This window comes from Idiotropiscis lumnitzeri, chromosome 1, assembly GCF_059441095.1.
Source record: "Idiotropiscis lumnitzeri isolate Australia: NSW breed Sydney's pygmy pipehorse chromosome 1, RoL_Ilum_1.0, whole genome shotgun sequence".
Taxonomy (NCBI): domain Eukaryota; kingdom Metazoa; phylum Chordata; class Actinopteri; order Syngnathiformes; family Syngnathidae; genus Idiotropiscis; species Idiotropiscis lumnitzeri.
In genome coordinates this window covers 40992680-41004866 of record NC_142391.1, presented here as the reverse complement: position 1 = coordinate 41004866, position 12187 = coordinate 40992680, and the positions used below count along the sequence as shown (strand labels likewise).

The following is a 12187-nucleotide window of genomic DNA, read 5'->3' as shown; positions in this document are numbered from 1 at the left end:
GGACCTCTTGGGAAAGTCCCGTTTCCTAAACTGTATGCTGCCTTTCCTTCACATTTGTTGGATTAGATCATCAAGTCAAGGAGAGATGAAATGGTGCTTCCTTTCCAACATTGGAAAGGACAGCACTGTTTCAAATGAATTCGACGTCATTTTCCCTAAGTGATGGCAAATAGTGCTGATCTAAATTTGTAGCTTGAGGAATTTACCTGCAAAATATTTGTTTAATAATAAAATGAAAAAATACATACACTTTTAGTTGTTTTTGTGAACTATCACTGATTATGTTTTTTGCTGATTTTGGAATTGACCATCTCTAATAAATTATGGAAAGCTGTTTATTATTTTATTTCTGTTGGAACCGCACTTCTCCTTTTTTTGCTCTGAACGTACATTTCTTGACCTCAATGACTATCCATGTGTGACAAAAAGACAATATTTTTAAACATTATTTTTTTAAGAGCATTTTTGCGTTGGTCTTCTGTCACCTTAAATGCTGTTGCTGTAAAGAATTGTGGGTAATATCCTTTCGTAAAGATTGGTCAGGAGTAACCTAAATGGGTCTTAAAGGTTGCATCCAGGCACCTTTCCTAAGCATTGGTAGAATTTGAACAATCCTATCTTCTGAGAACTTCCAGGTCATCTTGTTCGGAAAGGATAGGAAATTTCCAATCACGGTGCATCAATAGACAAACTACCATTTACATCTCCGGACAATTTCGTCTTTAATTAAATTATTTTTCTGGAGGAAACCCACAAAGGAACAGGAAACAGGGAAACGATTTGAACGTACAACCTCTGCACCCAGCAACCGTCATTTTCTTTCACCTATTTAAACATATTCCCGCACTTCACATGTATCCTCTGAAACACTTACTTCTGAAAGTTTTTGGGGCACAGAAAGAACAGATAGAGCCTAATCTAGAATAATAATGTGAGGGAAAGTAGTTTGGAAACACCCCATCACAATATATCGAACAGGTTGTGAAGCGACTTACCCATTTGGCGATTGGGCAACCTCTTGAGCTTTTTCCCTCTCGGCCTGTGTACACCACTGTCTCTATCCGGACAGCCTCACCTTTCTCTCCATACCTGTGCATGACAGAGTAACACATTAAATGTTGTTTTGAGTTTGTTTGTTTTTTTTATTATGAGTCGACGTTTTATTTTTGCCAGGCTGGCTTCTTTGTCTCCTAGATGGCTTATACAGATAAAAACACATTACGGTATTGTGCATAATATGTAAAATGTAAAGAACAAAATTCCCAGAAGATATATACTTCAAACCCAAAAGCCAAACTCTGAGTTTTCCAATTAAATGTAGGCCAGACAATCAACCAGAACATCTACAATGACATCTTGCAGCATTTTCTTTGTTCGATGAATAGGCGAGACTTGTGGCAGCTTCACCATGACAACGCGCCTGCTAGTGATAATTAGTAAAAGTGTGAGTGCGATTTAACTTTTAAATTGTATTTGAAATAATTCCGACATGTTTTTGCACACGTGGAGTCCACTTTCTAAAATGAAATGGTTTGATTATTGACACTTTTTCCGCTGCTATCAATAGTTACATGTACGTATTGTGCCTTATTGTACAGTAATCACCCACATATTTGTCTATCATCATTCACAAATTCAACTTCCGTGTTTTTTTTTCTGAGGACCCTACCCCCAGCTATGTGCTGAAAAATTAATCTACGTGGACTTTTTCTGCTTATTGCGATGCCAGAAGATGGCACCAAAGCCCTGTCAACAATGAAAGTAGTGTGTGTGTGTGTGTGTGTACTAGCGCGAGGATTATGCAGAATACTGGGAAAGCACAAGTCTGAATGGATAAAGTAGTAAACAAGTGCTAGCTTTACTGCTTGATAACCTCAATAAACGTGAGATAGTACACCCAGACACTCTCTTTGTTGCAGCGATGTTGCAGAAAAACGTTTTTCCACTGATACCGGCGGGTGGCACTAAATGCTCGATCAAAACAATCCACAAACAGGTAAATTCACAGATACCAAACCACAGATATGCAGGTGTCCATTGAATTTGTCAGGAGTGGATAATTCAACCACTGGAACTCCATTAATTTCACGTGCCTGTAATGATAAACTGTACTATACAAGAGGTTCTGTTAAAAAATCTGCCTTCACAAAGGCACTGGTCAATTTGAAATGACTTACATCGCACAAGAATCAAAACTATTGGTTATTATTATGGACTGCTCGAGTTACTTAAATCATGTTTTAATGTGTGTTTCTTATCTGTGAAGATCAATTTGTGAGAAGAGGGGGTTTATCGACAGAGTCTGGGATCAGGGGTTGCACTAGGGTTGTGGCTAGGTCATTAGAACTTTTCAAAAGTTGGCTTATGGCTCATATGAAATCTCCTGACAGCTTGATACCTGCCATTGTGAAAACTTCAACCTGACTGGATCTGGCATGACGGTGAGCACAATGGAGTCCCACTGAATGGGAATGACCCTAAGGTGGCGGAGGGCTTGAAATGGGGTGTAAGCTCGAACACCACAGGAGACCTGCTTGGGTCAGGGGTTGGTCAAAGGTCATCCAGGAACTATAGGGTCTTACTGAGTGACGTTGATTCTTAAACAACAATGAGAGTTTTTAGCTTAACATCCCCCACAACGTCAGCCCTCTACGAGGACTATTGGCTCAGTGATCACTATTCACAAAAAGCCTCTCAATAAATATCAACACATCAAATGCGGGCTGTTATTCTTAGGCCAAGAACCAGATTTAGTTTGCTTGTAAAACAAGTGCTGCACAAAAGAAAAAATATGGTCATTACTCTACTCATACTCTCTCTCTCTCTCTTTTTGTTTTGTTTTTAATACAGTTAAATATTTTAACTCTTTTTGATTTACTTAAAAATTATTTGCATATTTGGCAATGCCAAATTCAAATACTTTAAAATAATTAGCTGTGCATCTTTAGCATGTCATCTCAGAACAAAACATCCTGATCAAGTTACCACTGAGCCTTGTAAACCAACACTGCTGCAGTGTGATGCTTGTAGGCCTAATGCAGTGTGGTAAATAAGGGTACTGGATACAGTTTGAAAAAAGTTTCTAAGAAAAATGTATATAAATTAAAAAAATAATAATAATTTTATTTTAATTTTTAATTATTTTTTTTTAGCACCCTTAATTAGCAATTCAGAAGCAACAATTTGTGACGCAATTAACGCTGTTACGCCACAACATGCTGCTGATGTTATAACTGCAAAATAAAAGCAATCCTGGGTATTGATGTCAACATATTATTTCGAAAATACTGTTTAATTTGGAATTGGCCTTTAAGCAACAGTGTATATGTAATAAATACGGAAATAGCACCCTCAACTGGTGTTGCGCCCTTTGATGCAGCACGTCTTATGGCTGTAAAAATACGCTAAGTTGATGTTTCACAAAACTGCTCTGAAAAAAAATGAAATTGAGCCTTTTATATATATATATATATATATATATATATATATATATAGATGGATAGATAGATAATAGTCTAACTATCTGCTCCTGTTCTAAGTGGACAAACATTATTTATTGAAAAGCACTACCTTCTTCGCTTCCTTCCCTCAATCATCCTTTGCTCTCCCTTTCTCTGGGCTTTGATATCTATCCTTCTTCCTCCATTATTTCTCCCATTCTCATCTCTGTGCTGCTGCTTCTTGGTTAGCCTGTCTTATGATGATGACGATGGTGATGATGAAGATAATATATCCGTTCCCCCTGTGTGATTCTGGGTCATGGATTCCCTAAGGACAAACTGTGAGGAGGCGCAGGAGGAGGAGTAGCACGTGAAGGAGAGACTGTGCGCATGTAAGAGGAAGAAAAAGAGAAGACGAACCGTGTCTCCATCAGGTCTCGTATGGAAGCCACAGTGGGTCCAGATCCCAAGTGATTGTAGTTGGGTCCTTCATCTTTCTCCGGAAGTTGTTCTGAGAAACAGAGAAACTCAGTCATACATACACCCCGAAGGCACTGTGGAATATTGCAAATATCTTTGAATTGGACAACTAGAAATAACATTTCCTTCTGTACCATATGCAAGTCATATCGGCAACATAGATGTGTAAAACTGCAAAGCACTTTGGAAATAAATCCCAGTGCCTTATGAGTAGCATGAAATTAGCCGGTAGGTAAACTGAGAACAACTTGATGTGTGTTAACCTCACACAAGCTTTTTGGTTTGATCATTACCATACTGTTAGTAGTCTGCTGATGAGGCAAGTGAAAGTGTGCGAGTGTCTCTCCGGTTCAGAGGTAATAAGAGGTCACTGTCTGCAGGGAGGCACCAGGGCGTGGCTCAGTGCAAACACCACTGGCATCACAGTTAGGGTATATCCCGTTGTTATGTAACATTGAGGCACCTCATTTAAGTGCAGTGTTACAGTATATTACTGGGTTTATTAGCTGATCTTGACATTTAGTAGAGGCAAGGTCTGTTACAATTACAAATTGCACAGGACAATATATTTAACCAGAAACTAAAAATGCGATTCAACAAAATTTAACACAGCACATGAAACCACAGACTATCTGTAGTTTTTTTTTTTTTAATTTCAGAAATGTATCTTCTTCAATATATGCCAGCAGTTTATCGAGACAGGCAGAAAAATCCAATTTTCTTCCACTAGATGGCAAAAGGTACACTTAACCTGTGTATCCACATGACACCATTCAGCCAACAGAATATATCTGCTTCATGTTCAAATAAACAAGGCCCATTTTCCTTTTGAGTAAGTACATGTGTGACTACATTGAGAAGATCATTATTTAAGCAATAATATTTTTTTTTAAATATTTTTGTTGTGTGGTTATCTGTGAAAATGTCTTAATGTAAAACAGGTCTTGGTTGAACAGATGTCGATTTTCAACTGATGTAAGATCTGGCACTAAAGAGATGGAGACTCTGTAAGTTTGTCTCGCTGTCATTCTGGCACTCGAAAAAAGTATCCAATGCCGGTTACAGGACTTTTTAAGTTCCTGGCGGGCGTAGTGAATAACCAATAGTGCACAAAAAAAGCACCTCCTAAATAAAAAAGCGCCTCCTAAATAAATAAGATAAACAGTTGCGCATGCCTATGAACCGACACGAAACATGCAAATTGAATTGAAATAGTCAAACCGAACTGTTTAAGCAGTTTTTCAAAAGCTGTGCTACCCTTATTGTGTTCGTGTGCGTATGAGTTTCAAATCCCACAGAAGCGAGTTTACTGAGAGGAGAGGGAACAAATCAGTGCAACTGACTACTTAGTATGTATCGAAACATGCAAAGGACCATTTATCGAGTCTGGAAAAAAACTACTGCGTTTTTTTCAAATCAATATACAAGTCGTGTTTTCATAAGGTTGCTTAAAGCCCCTAGCCCACTGAGGTGCAAACATTTGCGACAATTGGCGAAGATTGACTGACTCCATATAAATATGATCATCTTTACTAATGTCCAGTTATGTTATTCTTTCCAAAAGGCTCCACATTTTGAAATGTATTTAAGACATTATGTTACGGAAGGTTAGCAATGGAGTTGTGGTTTGTGAGTCAATGTAGACATTCAAGAGGTAATAATAGTTAATAATTCATAATTGATTATTATAGATCAAACATGTTATGTGGGTTGAGGTATTTTTGTTTTCGTTTCACGTGGTCAACACACCCTTGGAATCTACTATGTTCAAGAACTTCTGTAAAATATAATTCTGTCTCAGACTTGCCGTTAATGTCCGTCGATGATTTATAGTGTGAATCGTAGATTTTTGCAGCAACAAATAGAATGTTTTAAATTCAGCATAACAGTGAAGCTAAAATTCAAATTCAAATTCCCAGTGGTGTGACCTTTTTTGCACTACTGCGCAGAAATTACTGTATATCCTACAAAATGTTTACAAATACTGACACACTTTGACTTACCCATACAGGTACAGGGGGGGATATCTCCCTGCAGATCTTTAGAAGGTGTATCCAACAAACTCCTGGTGGGTGTGTCTAAAAAGTTTAGGGGGGACTCCAAGAACCCTTTCAAAGATGGAGAGAAAGGCAGACCATCCTTTGTAGGTGTGTCCTCCTCAGAGTAGCAAGTGGTGGAAAGAACAGCTACATCACCATTGGCTTCAAATTTCATCCGTTTAGGCATTGGGGAGCATGGTATGCTAAACGGATCCTCTATCTGGCTTTGTTGTGGATGCTTTTCAAGTGGGGAGTCCTGATGTTGACAAATTGAGGACTGGGGCTCCCCCTGCTCCTTCACTGGGGTCACTGTGGATGTTTGAGTTGAGGTAAGTTCACTTTGGGCTTCAGACTCATCTATCTCCTTGTTGTCCATATGAGGTGTGGAGCTGGATTCAGGTGCGTGATTGAAGGATGGCTGATTCTGGGTGGTAGATGATGTGTGATCTTGGGCAATGGACTGGGATTGATTCATGCATGGCGAAGCTGTAACTGTCTCAGACACGGCTTCGGTGGAAGGTGTGTCTGCAGCTGATTCACCAAATTCTGCTTCAAACTGTAGGATCAGTTCTTCATATTTAGGGTCTAGGTTTATTAGACCCGATAATTGCGAGGTGTTTGGTATAGATGTGGGGGTCGGAGCTGAGTTGCGATGGACTAAACTACCCACTTCCTCTGACTTAGCATGGGTTCCATGGGTCATTTGTGGGGGCTCACTGCCCACGAGGGTGGGGTTGTTCAATGACAAAGCGGAGCTAGTGGAAGAGGGAGCCATTGAGAGGTTGGAAATAGATACCTGAGATTGGGCTGGGGCAGGGAGGCCTGCAGCAGCCACCTGAGTGGAGTTACTGTGGCAGGGTAAAAGGGGCAGTGAATGTGGTTGCAGGTTATTCAGGGTGTTGGCTCGGCCCATCATCGGGGCTGATGTTTTTTCCACAGTTATCTGACTCTTAGGCAGGAACGTTGGCACGGAGGCTTTTTGCTTGGTCTTTTTGATTATAATCTGTTTGGGTTTAGGATGGAGAGCGCCTGGAAGCATCCCACCCACAGTTTTGATGACAGGGGATCCTTGGCTGATTTTTTTCCTCTTGGGTTCCTTGGGCTCCTGTTTTATGCTCAGATGATTGAAACCATTGGCTTCCATCTGTGGCCACCATTTTTTTACATTTTGGAAAGGCGCATGGTCTGGTGCGCCAAAGCCAGGGGAATGACTCGAAAAGAGGTTCCTCTTGTAGTGAAGATGCTGTTGCAAAGCTGCCTGAGTTGAGTGCCTAATGGCTGCTTGACCAGGAGACATGGGCGGACCAGTGTAGTGGCGAACCTGCAACTGACCATTATCCATGTTGTAATGTCCCACGGATGCAGAATAATCCCCAAAGTCTGTCTCTTGCTTTATCCTGGGCAAAGATGGCTTTCCCTGTGCCTGCATGCCTTCATTCTCGGTAAGTTGCTGTGTTTGTGGGAGCTTGAAAGATGCATTTGCGAACTTTCCACTGGTGTCACCCAGAAGCTGTTTGAGTTCTGACATTGGGTCGGATCGAGTGTGAGGTGGACCAGCATAGCGGGACAGGCGTTCCTCAGAACCTCTATGTGTGCCCTGTACCCACTGCCTGGGACTCCAGCCAAAACTCCCCGGATTTCCCTGGCCTGGAAAGGGAGAGGTAGAAGCATGTGGGGGCTGGCCCTGTGATTGGGGCCTGTGGTGCTCACAGGACACTGCTGCCTGCTGGTCAGTGTGTAATCCTGGAGGGACGGACTGAGAGCGCGATGACGGACAGGTAAGTCCAGAGGATGGAATCAAGTTAGTGCAATTTGGAGGTGGAGAGGAGAGGTTTTGGGTATGATGTTGGTGGTGATGGGGGTTATTATTAAAGAGTGCTAGCTCTGGAGCACCAGCACCTTGAGTCCCAGTCCCAGATAACTGTGTAAGGGCTTCTATGGCAATAGCTGTTTGAAGACTGACATTCCTTTCCTTGGCTATAGAGAGCACCTGGGGAGAGCAGGGAATTGGAGGAAGTTTTGAGCAGGGTACTTGATCAGCACGATGACCTTTTGTTCGTTGTTGTTGCTGGGGGTGTGAAGAAGTCAGGTGTTGGAGACCACCATTTGCCTGGAGATAGGGCTGATTCTGCAGATGGGATTGCTGAATATTACGCTGTAAATGTGGCGAATCAGTCCTCTTGCTGGTGTCTTGATTCTCACTGTTTGCCAACTTAATCTTCTTCTCCAGCCACTCCAGGTAGTCTGGACAATCAGGCCCATCACAGTCGCAGTTCGGAGGCTTGTGACCATGTTTTGCATGATTCAGTGCTGTCTGCAGGGTTTTCATTTCTCCTGCAGGTGGGTGGTTTGTGTTCGGAGCCCCTGTAGAGTTTCCAAACCGAGGACCGCCAGCGCCCATTTCCAGGGTGAATTTTTCATACAGCTGCCTCATGTCAGGCTGCACTTGGATGCAGGAAGAGGAGGAGGAGGGAGGTAAGGTGCAGGCAAGGGCAGAAAAAGTGACCAGATTGTGAGCATCTTCCATATCCACATGGTGGACAGGTTTACTTGGGTTTGCATAACTGCTGTTATGTTTCAACGATGGTTGCTGTTGAACTTTGCCAAGTGTTGGATCCCAGCACTGATTATGAGGTGCATCTGCTGCCCTCTTCTGCTCTGCTTCTAGAGATGCCTCATCATCAGGGTAGCAATTCACCCCATTGGACAGTTCCAGGCTCAGCACGCCTTCCTGGAGGCGGTCACGTGACCCAATTTCCATCTGGTCTCCACCTCTGGGGCCATCCAATGTAGTGACTTCGAGAACAGTCTGGAATACAAACATAAAAGGAGTACCAATAAATTTTCAATAGAGTGACTTCTGGATACAAAAGAAACATTTGTGCATACCCAAATAACTAAAACACACAAAAAAATAACAGTATATTTCCTTTCCCTTCTCTCTCTCTCTCTTATCTATGTTGCTTTCCCACCTTTTATAAATACACAAGCACACACCCAGTGCTGTAAAGTCAGACAAAATAGGTTAACATGTAAAGTACTGCTGCTTTAGAGGACAAATGGCACATCAGGCATCCTACAGACAATGTCACTGTTGTGTATAAAAGGACAACCCATGGCAGACTTGGTGAAGCATGCAAAACAGTCTGTTAGAAATTAACCCATAGTACATGAAGACATGTACACACACTGAGGAGTGAATGCAAAACAGGAATTGTCCTTATCTATACAGGTTTTCAACACTGAAACTCATTTCTAATGAATGTGCCAAAGACTTGTACTCCAGCCTTTAACCTCAGCTGACGTACTGTCTCAATTCGTTGGGAAAAGTGACAAGTTTACTCTGCTGTTACAGATACCAGTTTTAGTAATTTAGAGTTATCGTTTTGCAAACATTGGACTCATCGCAACATAATGTTTATTCATCACAAAACTGTGCCCTCTAGTTGTATAAAAAGAGAATAACTATTGAAAGCAAACTTTTACCACGTGATACATTACACTAACATCTATTTGGCCTGGGGTGTTAAATGCACAACTCGGATCATGATTATGAATTAAGCGTAATTTGCTGATTTACAATTAAACTGAAATTTCAGTGTATGTATTTGTTACTCCAATTCACGAGAAAAATACTACACATGAACAACTCACAAACACTCATAAAATATGATGAAAGAGTTAAAGGAGGCATGACCAACAAAGATCATTCATGAGAAAACGCAGAAATCATTAACAGAGTCCAGATAGTGGCCTACTATTTCCAGAATGTAGAAAACAATGGACGACTGATATTGCATCTTAGCACTCTGAAGTAAAAGAACTGTGTTGAACTGAGTGTGTGTCAGCATTTTACAATACGGGCGCCACAGTGGCACATCAGCCTCACAGTGCAGAGGTCGGACGTTTGATATCGGGCTCCTGTGTCGAGTTTGCATGTTCTCCCTGTGCTTGCGTCATTTTTCTTCGGGTACTCCGGTTTCGTCGCACATTCCAAAGACATGTATGGCACATTGATTGAACATTGACTGTTCCAAGGTGTGACTGTGAGTGTGAATATTTGTTTGTCTTTGTGTGCCCTGTGATTGGCTAGGAACCAGATCAGCCCGAAGACAGCTGGGATAGGCTCCAGCACACCCACGACCCTCATGAAGATAAATTGTTGAGATAATGTACACACACACACACACCCCCACACACCCACACACACATATATATATATATATATATATATATATATATATATATATATATATATATATATATTATATTATATTTAAATTGTGTTAAATGTGCATCAAGACGCCAAGAACGAATATTGAGGAGGTTCCACGCCACTGAAAATCGAGGTACCTCCGATGTATCCCACTGTATGTGGAAGTCTTGTCGCTCCTCGATGGTAGGCTAATGTAAGAAAATGGGTGGGCACCATCTGAATCTTAAACGTAGCAACATCTCAAATTAAATGGTTAATCTTCTGTTTTTGTCATTGCTTTAATATTTTAGCTTGAATACACAAATTTTACTGAGTGTTTGTTTAATTTAGTGCATGTTTTGACACCAACATGAATGAGATACACTGGCTCATGGTTACGATTGACCACCTGTCTAAGGTTTGTAGTTAGTGGGCTGTCTTTTTGGTCAATACATTTGTTAAAGAAGTGAAAAAATGCTGTTTCTACATTGTACACTCTAATACGTAAGCAACATATCAGCCTTTATACATATTTGCAAGTCATTCGAAATAAGTGTGCAGGGAAGTGGCAGCGGTAGGCTGACTTTAGAATTAGAAATCCCTTTATTGTCATTGTACTCAAGTGTGCAACGAGATTAGAGACTTGGGCCAATCATGAGCTTTTTTGTATTTGCAAAGATATGAAGAGTAACAGTGTTGATTATATTTGACTTTAATCTAATCCCAATTAAAATATAAAACACAAAGTGGACATTTTTGTTGATATAAATGGTTCTTTTGTGCTGCGCGCCAATGACGTCCCCATGAAATGACGTAAATGAGGACCAAATCAATGTCTGTCTCCTCCCACCTCGCTTCACTGTCAATTTCCTCAATGGGATTTGGGGTGGATCGCTAAACGTAAACAGTGGACCTAGGAAGTTACAAATTGAGAAATGAGATAGCCCCCTACACTGGAGACCATATTTACTTCCAGAAACACTGCTGCATGAGATGATGTGTTTTGAGGGCACGCGTGCCATTTCACGCATTCCCTTCACATTTGAAGTCACATTTGTGTGTGTAATGTGAATTACTACTTGTGATTTACAAAAAAATCCCAATTAGGCATTATGCCCCGCAGTGTCAACAAAGTCTAAGGGCCCTATTTTCGTGCCCAGCGCAGATCAAGCGCGTAGTGCAGTCTAACTGTGCGTGTAGGTGGAGTTTTCTTTCTTTTGGTATTTTCCTAAACGGGCACAACTTTAAATGGGCGTTTGCGCCATTGTGGGCGTGAACACAGCTGAATTGACTCCCGGACAATTGACACAGCTCCCCTCATTGCGTTTAAATTCAGGGCAAAATAGGCACAATTGTGCAAAGTGGACACACAGTATAGATTTTTATGTATTTCTCTTTGAATAACAATGTAGGGTTCATTTCATCATACTCATTGATGAAATTTGTAGTGGCCAGTGTCTTGGTGACGCGACACAGCGGCATACTGCTGCCAAAGCTGGATTTTTAAAAATATCCACAACAATAGTCGAAACAAGCCGGAATACAGACAATCCGTAACATTAGGCGGCTATCCGTAGAGTACACTTTCTACAGAAATGTGACATGCCTTAGGGCAAAAAGCAACTATCAGCAAAGTACGACTACAATGAATAAGTATCTAGCTATAAAAATAAATATAAGACAGCAGCAGTCTCTGATGGTGTAGTGGTACATCCGCCTGACTTGTGTGTGGGCAACGTGAGTTCGGTTCCCACTTGGCGACGGTGTCCATGTGTGCCCTGTGACTGGCTGGCAACCTGTTCATGGCGTAGTGTGCCTTTTGCCCGTGGTCAGCTGGGCTAGGCTATAGCACCCGCCTGTGACCCTGTACAGGGTAAGCGGTGTGGATAATGACAAATACAATGACATAAGATAACAGCTAAATAGCACACGCTCAAAAACCGGAAATAATCAGTTGAGGAGCTAATAATTAAAGTGTACAAAGTATATTTCTTATCAGTAATGTTATTTGCACAATATTGTACCACAAATGA

The 12187-nt window shown here is 41.3% G+C and overlaps 1 protein-coding gene across 5 annotated transcripts in view; it reads right to left on the bottom strand.

The window, feature by feature from the left end:
- Nucleotides 1-12187, bottom strand: part of tet3 (tet methylcytosine dioxygenase 3) — a 35094-nt gene that overhangs the window by 9290 nt on the left and 13617 nt on the right. For all 5 annotated transcript variants that reach the window (XM_088301070.1, XM_088301063.1, XM_088301079.1 and 2 more), the window contains 3 exons: nucleotides 5924-8768; nucleotides 3861-3951; nucleotides 996-1089 (listed from right to left, as the gene is read on the bottom strand). In XM_088301070.1, coding sequence (XP_088157196.1) covers nucleotides 996-1089; nucleotides 3861-3951; nucleotides 5924-8720 — 2982 coding nt within the window. In that variant the 5' untranslated portion in view covers nucleotides 8721-8768. The remainder of the gene's footprint in view (nucleotides 1-995; nucleotides 1090-3860; nucleotides 3952-5923; nucleotides 8769-12187) is intronic.